Raw genomic sequence first — 16202 nt, forward strand, 5'->3', positions numbered from 1 at the left:
CGTTGGACCTTTCCCACACTGGTCCTCCCTAACATGATTCGGAGAGGCTCCTAGCTACGCTTAGCTCTAGCAGAGCGCAGGGCTCGCACAGTGGTGAGATTACTTGCCTCTCACCAGTGTGGCCTGGGGTGGATTCATGGCGTCATATGTTGGTTGAGTTTGCTGGTTCTCTGCTCTGCACCGAGGGGTTTTTCTCCGGGGTACTCCGGTTTTCCCCTCTCCTTGCGTCAACTTATGTTTTGATATGAGTTGATTTGACTTGATTTCTGTACAGCGGCGTCTCCAATTAGTGCCTCAGCACAATATATACTTGACACTCAAAGTTCATTATTACCTTTGCTGGATTAGCAATCAGCATAACTTGTGTAATGGCTGATGGAGGAAGAATTGGATTGTGTGCTGGTAACTCACTGCCGGATGGTGGCTGGAGCTTCACTCTCATTGTCTGAAAACACATCAAAATACAACAAACTGTTTATTTTTCAGCAGATGTGGAGGTCTTCATAAATATAATATTCAAGATGACTGTTGAAAACATCTCTGGACAAGCCACCTCTAGCCTTGAAACAAGCTCTCCACGGCGAGCTGGAAAGCCTTAATTACCTTTGGCACTGCTGCTTGGAAAACAAAATTTGTGACAGCAGAAGGTAAAGAACTCATGCTGGATACAACAACAATCAACAGGTCGCTCCTTGTCAGCTCTGAACTAGTCTGTGAATGAGACAAAACAAATAAACATGTAAAAACAGACTTAGCTCGCCAGGGACCCGTTTTTCGAAAGTCCCGAAAACCTTTCGGGCCCGAAAACCCATTTGTGAAACTATCAACCGCTTGTTTTAGAGAGCCGATCTCCAAACATTTCTTCAAGGTAACAAAAAGCAAAATGACTGTGAAGTTCGACGACTTAAATCTTCTCCGTTCTTGAGATACAGAGGGAATTGCGACACCCGAAAATGGCCCGTAAAGTTTCGGGACCTTCGAGAAACGGGCGCCAGGAACTCTTCTAGTAGTCAAATGGGTAAAGCATCCGACCAGTGTTAGGCGAGATCGTAGCTTCGAATCCTACCTTGGACTCTGATTTTTCAGCTGTCCTTTCACCCAACGCCAAGCGATTAGTTTCCCATCCTTCTCACGGGGGAATAGAGGGGTGATAAATAGAGACCTTACTTAATATGGCTCAAATCAGTTGCAACACTTTCAAGAGACCTTGTTATTAGAAGTATTGACACTACAACACTTTATCACGTAACAGCAATGTTATGGTACCATGTGAAACATCAATTATTGCTGAACAAGGTGCAGTCATTTTTGTGAAGTAACAACTGAACAACAGGAAAGCCTTGCAAAAACACCGTATGTGTTGGCTTTAGTTGCTCATATCCGAAAAACGAACTCTGTGACCCCAATTTTTAAGTTTTTTATAAGAACGTCTAATTTTGGAGATGAGGCTGAAATTTCTTACATATTCTGGCGATGTGAGGCTGAAAACGTTCTAAGATGTTCTTAAATTTACCTCAGACTTTGTTTCACCTGATGACTTTGATGGCGTTGAAGTTATGATGTATGTATGATGTATTGTTATGTTACGCAAAATATGCCCTTAAGTATTTGGGTTAATTTAAATTTATCGGCATTTATTTTATGCTTTCATTTAGAATACATATGAGCAAAATAAAACGTTCTGTCCGTTAATACGTTATTAAAATTTTGGGTTTATCTCAGCCTCAACGTTCTTATAAAAGAAGACTGTGACGAGAAGCTGTATGACTAGTCCAGCTTTTCTTTATTGTTCTTTTTGTTGTCTTCTTCCTCTTCTTCTTCTTACTACTGAAAAACAGGTAAGGTCCTGATCAACATCCCTAGTCATAACTCACCTTTGCAAAATGAAATATTATCCTTACGCTGTTTTTATCAAGAACTGTTAATGGTGGATGACTACCTGTAAGGAATACAAAACAGTGAATTATTTATTATCACCCTCATCAATTGTAACTTAATGAACTATCACCACCTTACCAGGTTTTATGGTATCCAATGGCACAAAGACGTTGTCCAGAGAAACAGGAGCAACTGGCTTGGGAGACAGGGTTAAAGATGGGAAACTTGCAGGTGTCGTTGAGCTTAAATTAACTGAGGCTGGTTGTGTTACTGGGGTTCTCTCAGGACCAAGTGGCAGCAAACTGTCACTTGTAGGTGCTGCTGCCTTTTCTTGTTCCAATGGAGCTTTTTCTTGCAGTGGTGCTACAGTCTGCTTCTGTTTCTGTTGTTGTTTCTGACTCTGTAATACTTCCTGCCCGAGTATATCAAGCGGGTTAGGAGCCTTCACTTCCTCCCCCTGTCTTCTGTTTCCTGCTGGTGGAAAATTCCCGCGACCTCCTGACGTGGGAGAAGTCATGGTCAGACTACTTGCCCCCATGGTGACTGGACTAGGCCTTTGCGGCATGCCCATTCCTCCAAACGCCAAGGGTTGGAGAGTGGGCATCCTAGGTGACTGCCCTGTGACCATAAAACCAGGCTGGACCATACCTGGCGCTGTTAACTGGCCTAAGGGTCGGACCACACCCACTGTGGAGGAAGCATTTGGTGGTAGCATAACAAAGTTTTGTGCTGGTGATCCCCAGGGTCCTATTCCTCCTGGTTGTTGGGTGCCCTGTGGTAAATCAATATAAATAAGCAGACAAATTAAAAAGTAACATACAACAATCCGGTCGTCTCTTCTCTTACAATCACAAATAAGTTCCACTTCGACAATTTTGATCCTAGCAGTATGGTGAGATTATGTCACATAAACCTAGTTGAATGGCTTTGCTCCCCAACACTGGTCTCCAATAGCTCAGTGTTAAAGCATCCGAACTAGTAATGCAAAGGGGCACTCTGATTTTTCCTGGTATCCCTGAGTCACAAATCGATAAATAAATCTCTTCAATAATCATCAACTTCATTTATAAAGTGATGACAACCAGTTAAAAACTGAAAAACATGTGGCCCTCAAATGTACTGTCACTTAGACCTAAGTTTCAGTTTATTAGCTTTTTCACAGCTGTGAGTTAAATTTCAGGTTCAAGAGGAGGCTGGTCTCTGACCGGAAACCTGACAAAGCTGTACTCTTGCCCTGGCAAATTTGCGTCATTTGTACTGTGACTGGAAACATAACACACTAAGAGATTTCTATATTGGTTACCTGTGTTCTCTTCCTAGTTACAAAATTCCTATACCATGGTTCTCTGTTTCGTACCACATTACCAACATTTCGTGGTAGAAGGATGATAATAATAATAATAATAATAATAACAACAACAATAATGTCAAGAATGCATGTACCTCATTATGAAAAAGGAAATGAAAGACTAAGGGAAAAAAAAATCCTAAAGAAATGAGAGAGTTTGAGGAATAGTTTTGATGGTGTAAATGTAGGATTATCAGTACAGTAATTTGATTACCTGCATTGGAATCTGTGTTGTGGAACTGGGAGCTGGTGTTTCAAGATCATGAAGTCCTTTTAACACAAACACAATTCAAACACAGTATTAGTACGTTCTAAAACAGTGGATAGTGCTGAAGGCACACTTATTGGCTACTGAAACTATGAATATCCTTTGCTACTCACCTCCAAGAAACTCAAGCAGTATTAGCGTCGAAAATATTATAATCGTTGCAAGAATTTTACTTAAAATCATCTTTTTGTGCTATATTATCTCACTTAATTAGAAAATACCAAAACAACTATTCACCTCAGTGTTGGTGGCTATTTACCTCGCAGCTGCATGGCTCTGTGTGAATATCTACCACTAGCCACCTCCAATTCGGTGAATAGTCGTTAACAAATAAATAGTCTAAAAAATAATTTACGACTTTTCAAATTTTGACCACTAATATTACGTTAAAAATCAACTGGTTTTATTTGACAAATTCCTTTTACTTGGAATCAACCATAAAAGTGAGAGGTAAATAAACTGCAGTTCATAATATTATCAAACTTGGGTAACATTTTTCTCTGCTATGTCAGCGGTGGCGGCGATGGTGGCGTCATCATCATTATTTCTATTATTGGCATTATAATCACAAGTCTCCTTGTAATAATTTATCTGCTGTACCTAGAGCCTTGAGCTCATTTTCCAGCACACTGGAAACTGCAGGTTTAACTTCTTCCGATACTGTTGTTTGATTTGCAGTGCCTAAGTCAATAAGTGTAGATGGTGTCCCCGGAGATCTCACTGTGGTTGCTTCCGCCTGGGCAACGGAGGTAGGTGCTGAGCCAGGTGTCGGGGGCTGCACTGCTCCAAAGATTTTTCTGTAATATTCTAACACTCTTGATAAGTCATCATTCACTTTTAAAATTTCACCTTTGAAAGAAGCAAAGAACATTGTCTGTACTACATGTTTGTCAGAGACAATGTCATTATTGCTAGTTCTGGTATAATTATTGTTTGCACATTTGCACAGCCAAGAATTCAGAACTGAATATTAAAAGTGCATTGCCTAATTACCTATCTCTGAAAAATTGAATAAGATAATACTCAGACGTATACAGTGTAGTTGGGCTCACTAGCTCTTTTGCTTCCAGATAATTCCTCTGTTCGTCTGATCTCACTAATCATTGAGGCCAAAGGCTTTATTGTAGAGATGACTGAGATTTACCAATTCTTCTGACTCTTGAAGTCAATAAACATAGTGCCTTCTCACAAATTCATACGCTAATGACAAAAAATGTTAACAATGACATCAACAGAAACTTGCCTTTCATTTCGTGGCAATATTAAAGATTTAATTTAATCCTTGCCACAGTTTTAAATCTCACCTAAGCCTTCATCACCATCTTCTGTTGCTGAACTAGCCAGTCGAAATAACTGAGGTCTCATTTTATCACAAGCATCATAAAGCTCCTACAAACCACAAAATGACAGCAGAACAAGTAGTATACAGTGTACATGTACATGTATGTGTAAGATTGATAACCCACCAGCAAATCTCACTTCCGACGTGAAAACTGACTTTTTCAAGTACAAAAACAAGCATGATCTTTGTGTGCCTAAATTGCTTTCAAGTTTTTTATGCTTTTGGTTTCTGCAAAGAAGTTACAAAAACCTTCAACAGTTTTTTTTCCTGATATCCCAATTCACTTTCCTCTGAAATTACCATATAACATTGCCCAAGAGTGTGTCTCACATAGCTCTCTGTACTTTAGGAAGTCTTGGTCCTAACAGAGTTGTAACATCACTTGAGGAACCCACTGATATGTTTCACATACAAAACACATCCTTCAATATGTGAGGCAAGACCTTAGCTCGAACCAATCATTGAAATCATTATTTTTGTCGATTTCACTTCATACTGGCAAAAACAGTGAACACAACTATGCAACTTTCATGTTGCAACAAAATCAGAAACAGTTATCATTGGCTGAATGTTATTTACTCACCTTCATTAGTTCCTTATCCGAAGATGGAGAGCTTGGACTGTAGTGATTTAACATCTCTGTAAGAAGTTTGATATTGTTACAACATGTGTCTATTTCTGTGTTTCTTTTGACTTGTCTTTCCATTTTTATTTCATCCTAAATAAAGCAAGCAGAGGGGTAAACAAAATGAGTAAATGAGCTTGTTTCACAAGACAATTGCCATTTCTCATTACACATACTTGTGAAAGAATCATTAGCCTTAAAACAACAAAAGACGGGTAGCTAATCAGCCTTTTAAAAATAGTTTCATTGCAGAGTTTAGCAGATTTATAAATTACTAAATGGACAATAATTATAAGGAAATACACATAGAAATTAAATAATCAATGTGGCAGAATGTTTTTTCCCTTTCATTGACAAATAAAAGCAAGCAGAAGTTCAGAAGTATTGCTCGCCGTGGTCAACTTTTAACAACCTTGTAATTGCAGTTTGTATGTTTACCTAACAAGAAATAAATCAGAGAAATTACCCTGAAAGAAATTCAGTTCATTCACCTATGAAGGAAACAAAAACTTTAAATTTCACCTTATTGGCTAAGTACCTTATGCGGCATTGGGCACAGAAAGCACTGATGGTGATGACAACAATCTTAGTTACCATCACTAAAAATATGCCAGGAACTTGATGGTTCATTTACAGTGCATGAAAGGACCTGATTGTCATCTGATTTTCACTTAATGGCCCTGCCTCCTGAGTTATATTATTATAATTATTTTACGTGACCATGTTACCTGTCTAACCATGGTCTTTATCAATCTGTTTGCTGCTTGTAAATCCTCAGGATGAGAACTCTTGAGCAGACGTGAAAGAAGCTAATGAAGTAAGGATAAACATTTGTCTATTATCAAGAAGAAGCAAAGAAGAGTTTTTTCAATCAAATGACCTACTTAAGGCAGTTGCATTTTCAAGGTTTGTCCCTGGCCTACGGGCCGGTCTTTGGCAGTTGGGTAAATAATGTTGTGTGATGACGATGATGATAAAGATGACACAAGTTCCAGAGAGTAACATTCCCTCCTTTCCATTACTTCTTCAGAAAGTTCAATTTTGTCTGGTTTAGCACAAAGCTTCTCCCATCATTTGACATGATGAGGATGTACATTTGTATATTAACTTTTTTAACACTTATTTATAGTGAAAAGATGACCTTTGATTTCTCCTCATCTTCAAATATGGTGTCCTTTGGTCTCTCAGGTACAGGGTCCTATTAATAATTTCCAAAAAAATATACATGTTTTAACTTCAGCCACGAGTCTCCAAATATTCCCTTGCAGAATAATAACTACCGGTAAGAGTGTATAATTATGATCATGTTTCTCTTTTTTCCTTTACCATGCTAGTTTTCTAGCTAGATGAAAAAGGTAAAGGCTGGAGCTTTTGAAGTTGTGCACAAAATACTCTTAGTAACCTAAGAGGTACTGTAAAGTAGTTAAGCCAAAGTAAAATCGGGTGTCTAATCAATGAATCACTACATTAATCCCACAACCCTATGGCCTAAAAGGCCAAGTTGTGTTATGTTTTCAACTTTTTACTCTTAGGTCATATTCACCTAAACCACTGGTTAAAAAAAGAACAGAGCTTCCTTTCTCTTTTTAGAAAAATCACTTTTGGCAGGTCTCACCTGTTAGTAATTCTGGGACTCTGAGAAACCATTTTTTGATAACTACTACTCAAAATTTAAAAAAAAAGTCTCATCAAAAGCACTTGTAATATTAGGATTATTTAGCAACAGAATGGGAATGTCAATGGCAACAACACATGCAGAAAAAGTACCAACGAGAACTCAGAATAGAGTAGAATCCACTCTTGCCTTCTCTATTCTGAATTCTCATTGGTATTTTTGCTGCGCGTGACATCGCCACTGACAAACTAAATAGGCCTATTTAAGTTTACCAGATTAGATTTTTAAACTTTAAAATTAATATTTGACCTATTGCCCCATGAGAGTGAGACCTATATTACTCAGCCTAACGTCGGACGATTTTCCTGGTAAGTGGAGGATGTCTGAGGGATGAATGGGTTAATTCAACTTGGTACTGTTACAAGGTTTTATGTACCTTTGGAGTGGCATATGGGTCTTCAGGGTCCTTTGTTACAATACCTCCAAATAAGAAACAAAAACAATACAGTCTAACCTGTATAATTTAAACAGCCAGGGCTGTATTAAGCAGCCAGTTTTCAAAGTCCTGATTTTTCACTCATACAAACGCTGTATTTGTTACCTGTATTAGGTGGCCACCTCTGAGTCTATTGAGTGGCTGCAGCCACCCTGTAGGAGTCCTATGTTTGTCTTTCCTTGTTATTTTTACCTGTATTAAGCAGCCGCCCTTGAATGGAAACTTAGCCACATGTCATTTTGTGAGGTATTTAACTGTGTTGAAAATGCGATCATTGTGAAGAAATAACATGTACAAAGCTACCGTAAGCTGAAAATTTCCTTCTAGTATTCTTACAGTCGATTTCACAATTACTTTCCTGTGCCACGTTGAAAAGTTCATTCAATACTATGTTACAAAGTAGCCAGTTACACAGCGAATTAGAAAAACCAAATTGCGAACTTTGAAATGAACTTCCCAACTTCCACCAGATCGAACTTTGCAACTTCACCGAGTGGGCCCTTTGCCGTCCGATATTCATGACATTGTAAACAAGTGCTTCGAGGATTCAACACAATTCAAAACACGCGCCATGGCAAAAATCTACCAAGAACGACAAATGTAAATATTGTTGATCGGCTTGTACATACAGGGAGTTGGGGAGACTTGCCTAAAGCATTGAAGAACATTAACTGCAGATGATTGTTTTTTACGCTGAACATTGTAAACGATAGAGACCAAGTATGAAGTGGCAACAACTATGAGCACAATGAATTATGTAATTCACTTTTACAGAATGCATTGCATTTAATCAGTATGCACTGCACCACGAACAACCTAAATAAATAACAAGGATGGCATGGCCCTGCTTGCTACCTTTTTTTAAGTCGAGCATGACTTTTCACGTGTCCTTTCATTCCAGTATATGAAAGTTTATTTTTTCTTGCAGCCAATTCTCCTTGGTCGAATTTTAGAATCATTAGAAGTACTGTGATCCTTAGTCAAACTCATAGAATGAGTAGAGAAGCTACGATTCATGCAATTTAATCCAAATTAAGGTTAACTTTGGATTAAACTGAAACATTTTTAAGCAAGAAAAAATTGTTTTGCATCGCAACATAATATGTTACATACAGTGTAGTTAAATTTTATACCCTAGATTAATTTTTTAAAACCAGTTCAAATTTTTTGAACCAGTCCATTTTTTTTCAAACCAGTTTAATTTTTTTATATCACCACCCATTTCAACATAATTGGACATCTTCCTGTAATTAAGTAGAAATTTTTATGGAGTATGTATAAAATAAACTAGAGAAATCATTTCAAGATTATGATAGCAGATTGTTGTCTTGGGTGCTACAAAAGACTAACCAATTTTAGTGATTAGGGTCAAATGCTCAGATTAGTGATTTGGGTTAAGCACTTACTTTGAATGGTTAGCTTTCATGTAAGGTTAGGGACACTGCCTGCATTTTAGGTATTAGGGTTAAGCTTTCAATTTAGTGATTAGGGTTATGCACTGTCTTATTTGAAACAGTTAGCAATCCAGGAGGTGTACGACAACTGCAGACCACACACTGTAGACTGTCTACAAAATAAATTGCCCTGATAAACAGTATTTAAGTCTAAGCACCCATCCAGGGGGGAGCAGAAATACTCCTAGTCGCTTCATGCTACAGAAACCGGAGATAAGTGCCGGCCTGACAGGCCTTTTAGGCTCGTAGCAGACTTTACCTACCCATTTGATTTAGGGCCGATAAACAGTATAAATTAATTTAAGTCTAAGCACCCATTTTAAAATGGTAAGCTTTCAATAACTGTGAGTTAAGATTAGTTTGCAGTCTACAGGTACAGTCTGCAAGTGTCAGACACTGCATTATCGGCAAGGGATTGGCACGCATTGTAGTGATTGGAGTAATCACTTATTTGAAGTGTTTAGTCTAAAACAACTATTGTCTTGGTCATTGAGTTAAGAAGAATGGGTCATGGTTATTAGAAGTAAAGCATTCTTTCACATGTAGGATAAAAGGGTTAGATTGTAAAGAAGCTGTGGTGCTGTGACTGTGGGAAAGTAAAATAAAGAAAAGGGTTTATCAAGTGAGTTGATGTGGTAAATTGATCACTGTAAAGAAATTTGAAAGCTGATGTTTTGAGTGCTTAAGCCCATCAGAGCTAAACCCTTTTCTGTCTTTCACATAGTAGGACAACTTTTTGTGAAGAAAAAGCAGTGATATTCTTTAATCATCACTATGATTCCTTTGGCAATATACCGGTACCTTGTTTAATACAAGATTCATAAATATTTGTCTCTCAGGTTTTCAATTGATTAACAAGGGCTGTATACAACTACCGGAAGTCATTTTTTCATACAGTTCCTGTTTTGAAACTACTTTCTTGTTGTTTCCTGTCAAGAGTTCGCTGTTGATGTATACTCAATTCTTTTGAGTTATCATCTGATCTTCCCATTTTGTTACTTGTTTCAGCTTTTGGCTCAGATTGATCCTCGTTTCCTGAAAGGCCAAGTTGCTTCTCTGTTTTTTCTTTCAAGAAATGTTTGGCCTTGTTGTAAAAATCATCTTCTAAGAAACAATTCCTCTATATAAATCTATTTCATTTAATCTACATGTATTGCATTGGCATGACTTTGCCATTTTATCACTGCTAGATTTACCGCATGTGGCTCTGGTGTCCAAATGTGAAAAATCAACGTTTGGGCTGAGAGTGGCCGGGCATGAATAATAAAATATTTAATTATAAATTATTATGGAGAATTTGCATGAGTTGCTTGTGTGGTCAAGTGGATAAGAGAGTGGGCACCACATCCAGAATTCAAGTTCAGGTGAATAAAAAGAAAATTCTTGAGAAGAGCTGTAGAAGGAGTCTACATGTAGATATAAGGGGTATTCAAGGAGGGGGCTACCTGGGGGGTAAAGGGGGATAGATCTGTGAAGGAAGGATTGGATAAGATAGAGGACATGGGGAAAATCAGGGAGGGGTAGGAGAAGTAGAACAGAGGAAAGGAATAATTCATTCTTTTTGAGATCCCCCAAAAAAGGGAAATCCTTTTTTTAGACAGGTAATAAAAGTAAACCAGTTAAAAAAAAACTTTGAACTGATTTTAAAAATATTAAACCAGGGGATAAAATTGAACTACAACATATACACCACCTGCAGCCTCTTGTTATAATTATAATATTATAAATTGGATTTTGATTTCTTTAACCATTTAAAAATTTTGATGATTCACTTTAAATAAACATACTATTTTTTTACCTTGCTGCTTCAGCATTTTGTAAGCTTCAGCTATCTTTGTCTCTTTTGGCAGTCCTATTGTCCAGCTGTACATGACTTCAACAATCCGTTTCTTTACAGCATTTGGTGTCCAGTCTCCATCATACTGCAAGATGTGGCAATATATCGATACAAAATTGGAGGCCTGTACAGGCATAAACGGCTAAATGGAACCTTAATTATTAAGAATCGTACCTTTTTATAACAAAAGCCTATACATAAATATTTTCAGGCTAATCCCTAACCCAGCAGTGGCATAAAAGAAAACTACAAAATCGCTGACCCTGATTTAAAAACATCATGAGTTGGAAAAACTTCAGTATGTACTTTGCTGCAAGTTTATCACCCTATTTTCTTTTTAGGGGAACAAATAATAATAATTATTACTATTATTGTAGTTGACACCATACATGTATACACTGTACATAATAAATATTACCATAATCGTACATGTTCATCTTCATTCATTAAAAAAAGTCTCAAAACATACCTTAGATGAAATAAGTTTGATGAGTTCATTTAAGAATCTGTATTTTCCAATCTCAGTGTGGAATCTCTGGCCACAATTCTGAACACAGGCCTCGATGAGCTGATCAAAATAAAGCAGATAGGAGAATTAATATTTGCAGACTGCCTTCACAGTAATCTGCATTAGTGGTCAAGTTACATTACGATTTATAATGACTACATGTAGACACATTAAGCATACATTTTTTTTCAGTGAGTTCGAGCTCCCACTCAAACCAGTCTTGAAAGCTCCCTCCGCTGGGGTTGGTTTGCCATAGCCATTCTGATCTATTACAAGAAGGTATTTTTGTACGACTTTGTGTAATTTGTATTAAAAAACACTAAACAGGGCTTGAAATTAACGAAAAATCCCACTGCAATTAGCAGCAAGATACGAAAATTTACATGCAGTCTCAATTTCACAAATTTTAGTCGCAAAATCATTGCAGTGCATTGTGTTGTCAATGTGTTGGCAAAACAAAATATCAGCCCACAACACTTGTTTGTAAAGAAACCTCTGAAAATGGCAAATGATATCGAAGGAATGGAGTTTTTCATGTAACATCGCAGCTAAATTACGCTACAATTACACTATCCTCAAATTTAAAGAAAATTCATGGTGAGAAACAAAATAATTTTTTCATTTCTTTATTTATTTTACCAAAAGTAGCAGCAAAGTGCCACCTGCTAACCCTTTTGTTTTGAAAGAGTGAAGGCGAAAACAAGTCGCAAATTTGCGACTTCTCCAGATATTTTAGACCCAAAGGGGAAAAAAATCCAGTCGAAAATGGGACTGTATTGGTCACAATTTCAAGTCCTGCTTTAGACTAACAAAATAAAAGCACATGTATACAAGTGAATGTGTCTGTGTGAATGTGTAAAGCTGTCACTCAACCCTAAAATTTGTAGGACTACTGGTTGATGAATTAAAGTGAAGGAATCTTAGCTAGAGGCTAGTCCTTTTGGGCTGCCACCAATAGAGATAGGATGTTCTTATTGTCCCATCACTTGTACTTGGGCCCTCTCTCAGGGAAACTACATCCGGGCTAACCGGAGCTTGTTGTTGTTCTGGTTCTAACTGAGACCCTCGAACTCAAGTGTGGCATAAAGACTGTGTTCATTGAGTTATCAGCACTGCCTGTGTCATCTGTGCCGGCTGACATGGTGTCAGAATAGTGGGATTGACCCAACAAATCGACAAGAGAAGCATTCACAGAGACTAAACGACATTAATTAAGTGAAACAATCTCAGCCAACTCGTCAAACAGGCCGGAATATATCAGAAAATTTCAAGAACTTGGAACTCAGATTTAACGAATACTGATCCAAACAGACCACAGAAACTTAGCGAAAAACTCTGAGACAGAGAGAGCAGGTTATTACAAGAAACCTTTGCTGGAAACATTGGTGCTATGATTGGCAATGCCGCAAAAAGCTTTGCAGGTGAGCTGCGATACCATCGAGCCACAGATACCAGCTGATGATTGGAAAAAACCATGGATCTGGATGTACAAATTACATTGGATCTATCAGAAGCTCCCTACTAGCAGACACATTGAATCCATTTAAAAATGGGAAGTTTAATAAGGTAAGACAGGCGGGCAGCCTATACTCCTAAAACACATTGACAGACGAAATGTGCAAATTTGTTTTTGGGCTACACAATGGCAGAATGTGAGCTGAGCTACCAAAAACACATTTGAAGTCAGATGGAGTGCCTAAGAGCATGCAAGACATCGTAACCGAAGCCAAGGCCCTTGAGTTCGCTCAGAAAGCCAACAAAATCATTACAGACGCTCAAAAGGAATTGAGGAACAAGTACACTGGATTAGCCATAAACATTCTGGGAGCCTAGAACCTGCTTCTGGTGCAGAAACTGACAAGGTTCTCACCCCTGGAAAACATGTCCTGCAGATGGCAAAACATGCACAAAGTGTGGAATTAATGACCACTTTTCCAAGGTCTGTCTTGAGACAGGCCCTCCCCAACAAGCACAACCACGGAAAACTTAACCCAATGGCAACCTCAGGGCAGGGGCTGAGGAAACAGAACCCCTTACAGCCAATCCCAACCAGTACCCCCCACTCCCCACCCCCCCTTCCCCCATGAACAAAACCTACACCTGCTACACACCACACCTGATCAACACCCTGTGGAACACTACACTGATAACCACCAAGAACAGTGCTACTCCCTAGAAACACTTCAGGTACACAGAGTCCACACAGACCCCTTGAAAAAAAAGTACTTTGTTATCCTGCCAATGTCTGCAACTGGGAGCAAATTCACCCTAATGGCAATCCAGATAGACACAGTTGCCACCTGCAACATCCTGCTTGCAGATGCACTTCTCAGGCTGATGCCAAACACGAAACTAACAAAGTCACCTTACCTACTTCACCCTTACAGCGATGCCCAGCCACTGAAACCACTGGGACAGATTGACTTTCTGTGCAAATGAAACAAAAGATACGAATTGCTTACATTCCAGATACTCCCTAGTGACGTCATGATGAGCAAACCAGCCCTTCTCTTTGAGTCCTACTGCGAGGCACTGGGGCTCATCATCATCAAAGCAGACGAGATATTTTCCCTCACATCAGCAGTAAAAGACTCAACAGGAAAGAGAGCCCTCATCACATACCAGCCCAGACACAAGTAGCCCAACAGCCAAAACCAACAGTACACCCAAGGAAGTCAAAGGCTCTCATCTTGACCAACCCAACGAGGAACAAGCGGTACCGGGACCCCACCACACCGTCAACCTCAAAACCCATTATGATCCCTTCCGAAAGACGCCTGGCCCCACCCACCTGGGGAACTCACACAAGAAAACATACCATAACAGTATCCTGAGAATTTCGAAGGCCTTGGCTACCTTAAATTTCAAGGTAAGCTGTTCTTTTCAGATTTTTGTAGTCAAATGATTTCATTTTGTCAACCATTATGTCCAGCTTGCAGAGTTAAGTTTTGAATTTCCACGTGTTGCGTGACATAATTTGAGCTGTTTTTTAGGCGAGACAATCAGTGACAATTTCCATCTGCTGCCAGTGATAATAAAACATTTCAGTCGAAATTCACTTTGTTGCCTGCTTTCCAAGTGAATTTCAAGCATTAGTTTGCTTATTGTGAGCGACATGACAGAGAATCCACAGCGAAGTAATAAATACTATGTAAAATTTTTATTTTGTGCGACCCTGTTGATATTAATTCCGGCACGCATGTGTCATCGTCTTGGTTCTTGTTTTGCAGGTAACTTGTCTGTTTTGCACATTATGCAACTCTTTCGGAGTTAGTGTTGAAATTAACATGTTGAATATGAAACTTGAATGTATTCAATCGCTTGATTATCAACCTTGGCCACGGCAAAGTCACGGCCGCACGGGCCGACCATGAAGTGAGTTTCTATCGCTTATATTTGTTTACTCTTTTCTTCATAAATTACACCTCAAGTGTTGTTAAAATTAATGATTCAGTTCTCTTTTTTTGCTGTGGAGATCTAGATCATTTATCAACTGGAGCCAACAGTTCTACAGCATACGGATTCCTCAAGACGTTTCAGATGTGATCGATGGAGCTTTGAAAGCTACATTTTGATCGATAAATCAAAGGGCATAACAGTTTCAAAGAAATTGATTTAAGTACATATTCATGGGAAGGGATAAGACTTTATTTTTGTGCAATTTAGAAATCTGAAAGGGTACTGTAGCAGCAATTAAGAGGCAATAGATCGAATATTAATTCTTGAATATCAATTAGCTGGACCCCCAAAATTTTGCAATGGACACCCAAATTTTTCAAAAAGGGGTCCAGAGGACCCCCAAATTTGAAAACCTCGATAGATCTGAGTGATCTCTGTTACTGTGTGGTCATTAAAGAGACACCAAAGAAAACAAGGATGTGTACTGACCTCAGCCAAACAATCAATTAGGGTATTCTCAGACCAGTATACCAATTGCCAACACTGTTTGAACAATTCCACAGATTCCAAATGCCAAATGCTTCTCACTAGTACATGTTAGAGAAGGCTTTCTACACGAACCCGTCGATGAAGCACCGTCACTCATGACGACAATGCACATGTCCTACAGGAGATACTGATGGCTACGCCTTCCATTTGGTATCTCGAGCGCCCCTGAGGAATTTCAGAAGCGCCTGAGGGCCTTGACAGAATATTGTGCATTGAAGATGATATCCTTGTACTTGGAGAAGGAACAACCTACCAAGAAGCCGAGAGAGACCATGACCGCCGTCTTGTTGCCCTTACAGAGCAACAAAGAACATAAAACTAAACCAGAGCAAACTACAGTTCAAACTAAAACAAATCAAATTCATAGGCAACATGATATGATCATAACTGATTGAGGAATGCAAGCAGACCCAGACAAGATAGCAGCAATCATGGCAATGGCCCCACCCCAAAACGGAGCAGGTGTACAGACATTTGTGGGAACGGCCAACAACCTCTCACCCTATTGTCCCAACTTCAGCACCATTATCCGGCCTCTCACGCAACTCACCCAATCAGATACCCCCTTTACGTGGCACAAGCACAAGAAGATGCATTTAAGAAAGCCAAACTCCTCATTTCCACTGCACCGGTGCTCCAATACTATGACCCTAACAAACCGGTGGTACTTCAAGTCGATGCAAGCGAAGAAGGTGCGGGCAGTGCCCTTCTCCAGCTGAATAGTGAAGGACGCCTCCAACCTGTAGCGTACACATCAAACATCCTCTTACACCACAGAACAATGGTACTCGCAAATCGAAAAAGAATGCCTAGCCATCTGCAACACATTTGGAAAGTTTGACCACTGGCTGTATCGAAAATCAGACATAGAAGTTCACACTGA

At 39.0% G+C, this 16202-nt stretch overlaps 1 protein-coding gene across 1 annotated transcript in view; it reads right to left on the bottom strand.

The window, feature by feature from the left end:
* LOC137971333 (ADP-ribosylation factor-binding protein GGA1-like) overlaps positions 1–16202 on the bottom strand; it is a 20687-nt gene that overhangs the window by 3230 nt on the left and 1255 nt on the right. Inside the window, exons 4-16 of the mRNA XM_068818162.1 lie at positions 11333–11431; positions 10825–10948; positions 7513–7556; positions 6603–6659; positions 6190–6270; positions 5420–5554; positions 4799–4883; positions 4095–4343; positions 3441–3496; positions 2017–2650; positions 1875–1939; positions 604–711; positions 335–445 (exon numbers count right to left, since the gene is read on the bottom strand). Coding sequence (XP_068674263.1) covers positions 335–445; positions 604–711; positions 1875–1939; positions 2017–2650; positions 3441–3496; positions 4095–4343; positions 4799–4883; positions 5420–5554; positions 6190–6270; positions 6603–6659; positions 7513–7556; positions 10825–10948; positions 11333–11431 — 1848 coding nt within the window. The remainder of the gene's footprint in view (positions 1–334; positions 446–603; positions 712–1874; positions 1940–2016; positions 2651–3440; positions 3497–4094; positions 4344–4798; positions 4884–5419; positions 5555–6189; positions 6271–6602; positions 6660–7512; positions 7557–10824; positions 10949–11332; positions 11432–16202) is intronic.

The sequence above is a fragment of the Montipora foliosa genome, chromosome 9, assembly GCF_036669935.1.
Source record: "Montipora foliosa isolate CH-2021 chromosome 9, ASM3666993v2, whole genome shotgun sequence".
In the NCBI taxonomy this organism is placed as follows: Eukaryota; Metazoa; Cnidaria; class Anthozoa; order Scleractinia; family Acroporidae; genus Montipora; species Montipora foliosa.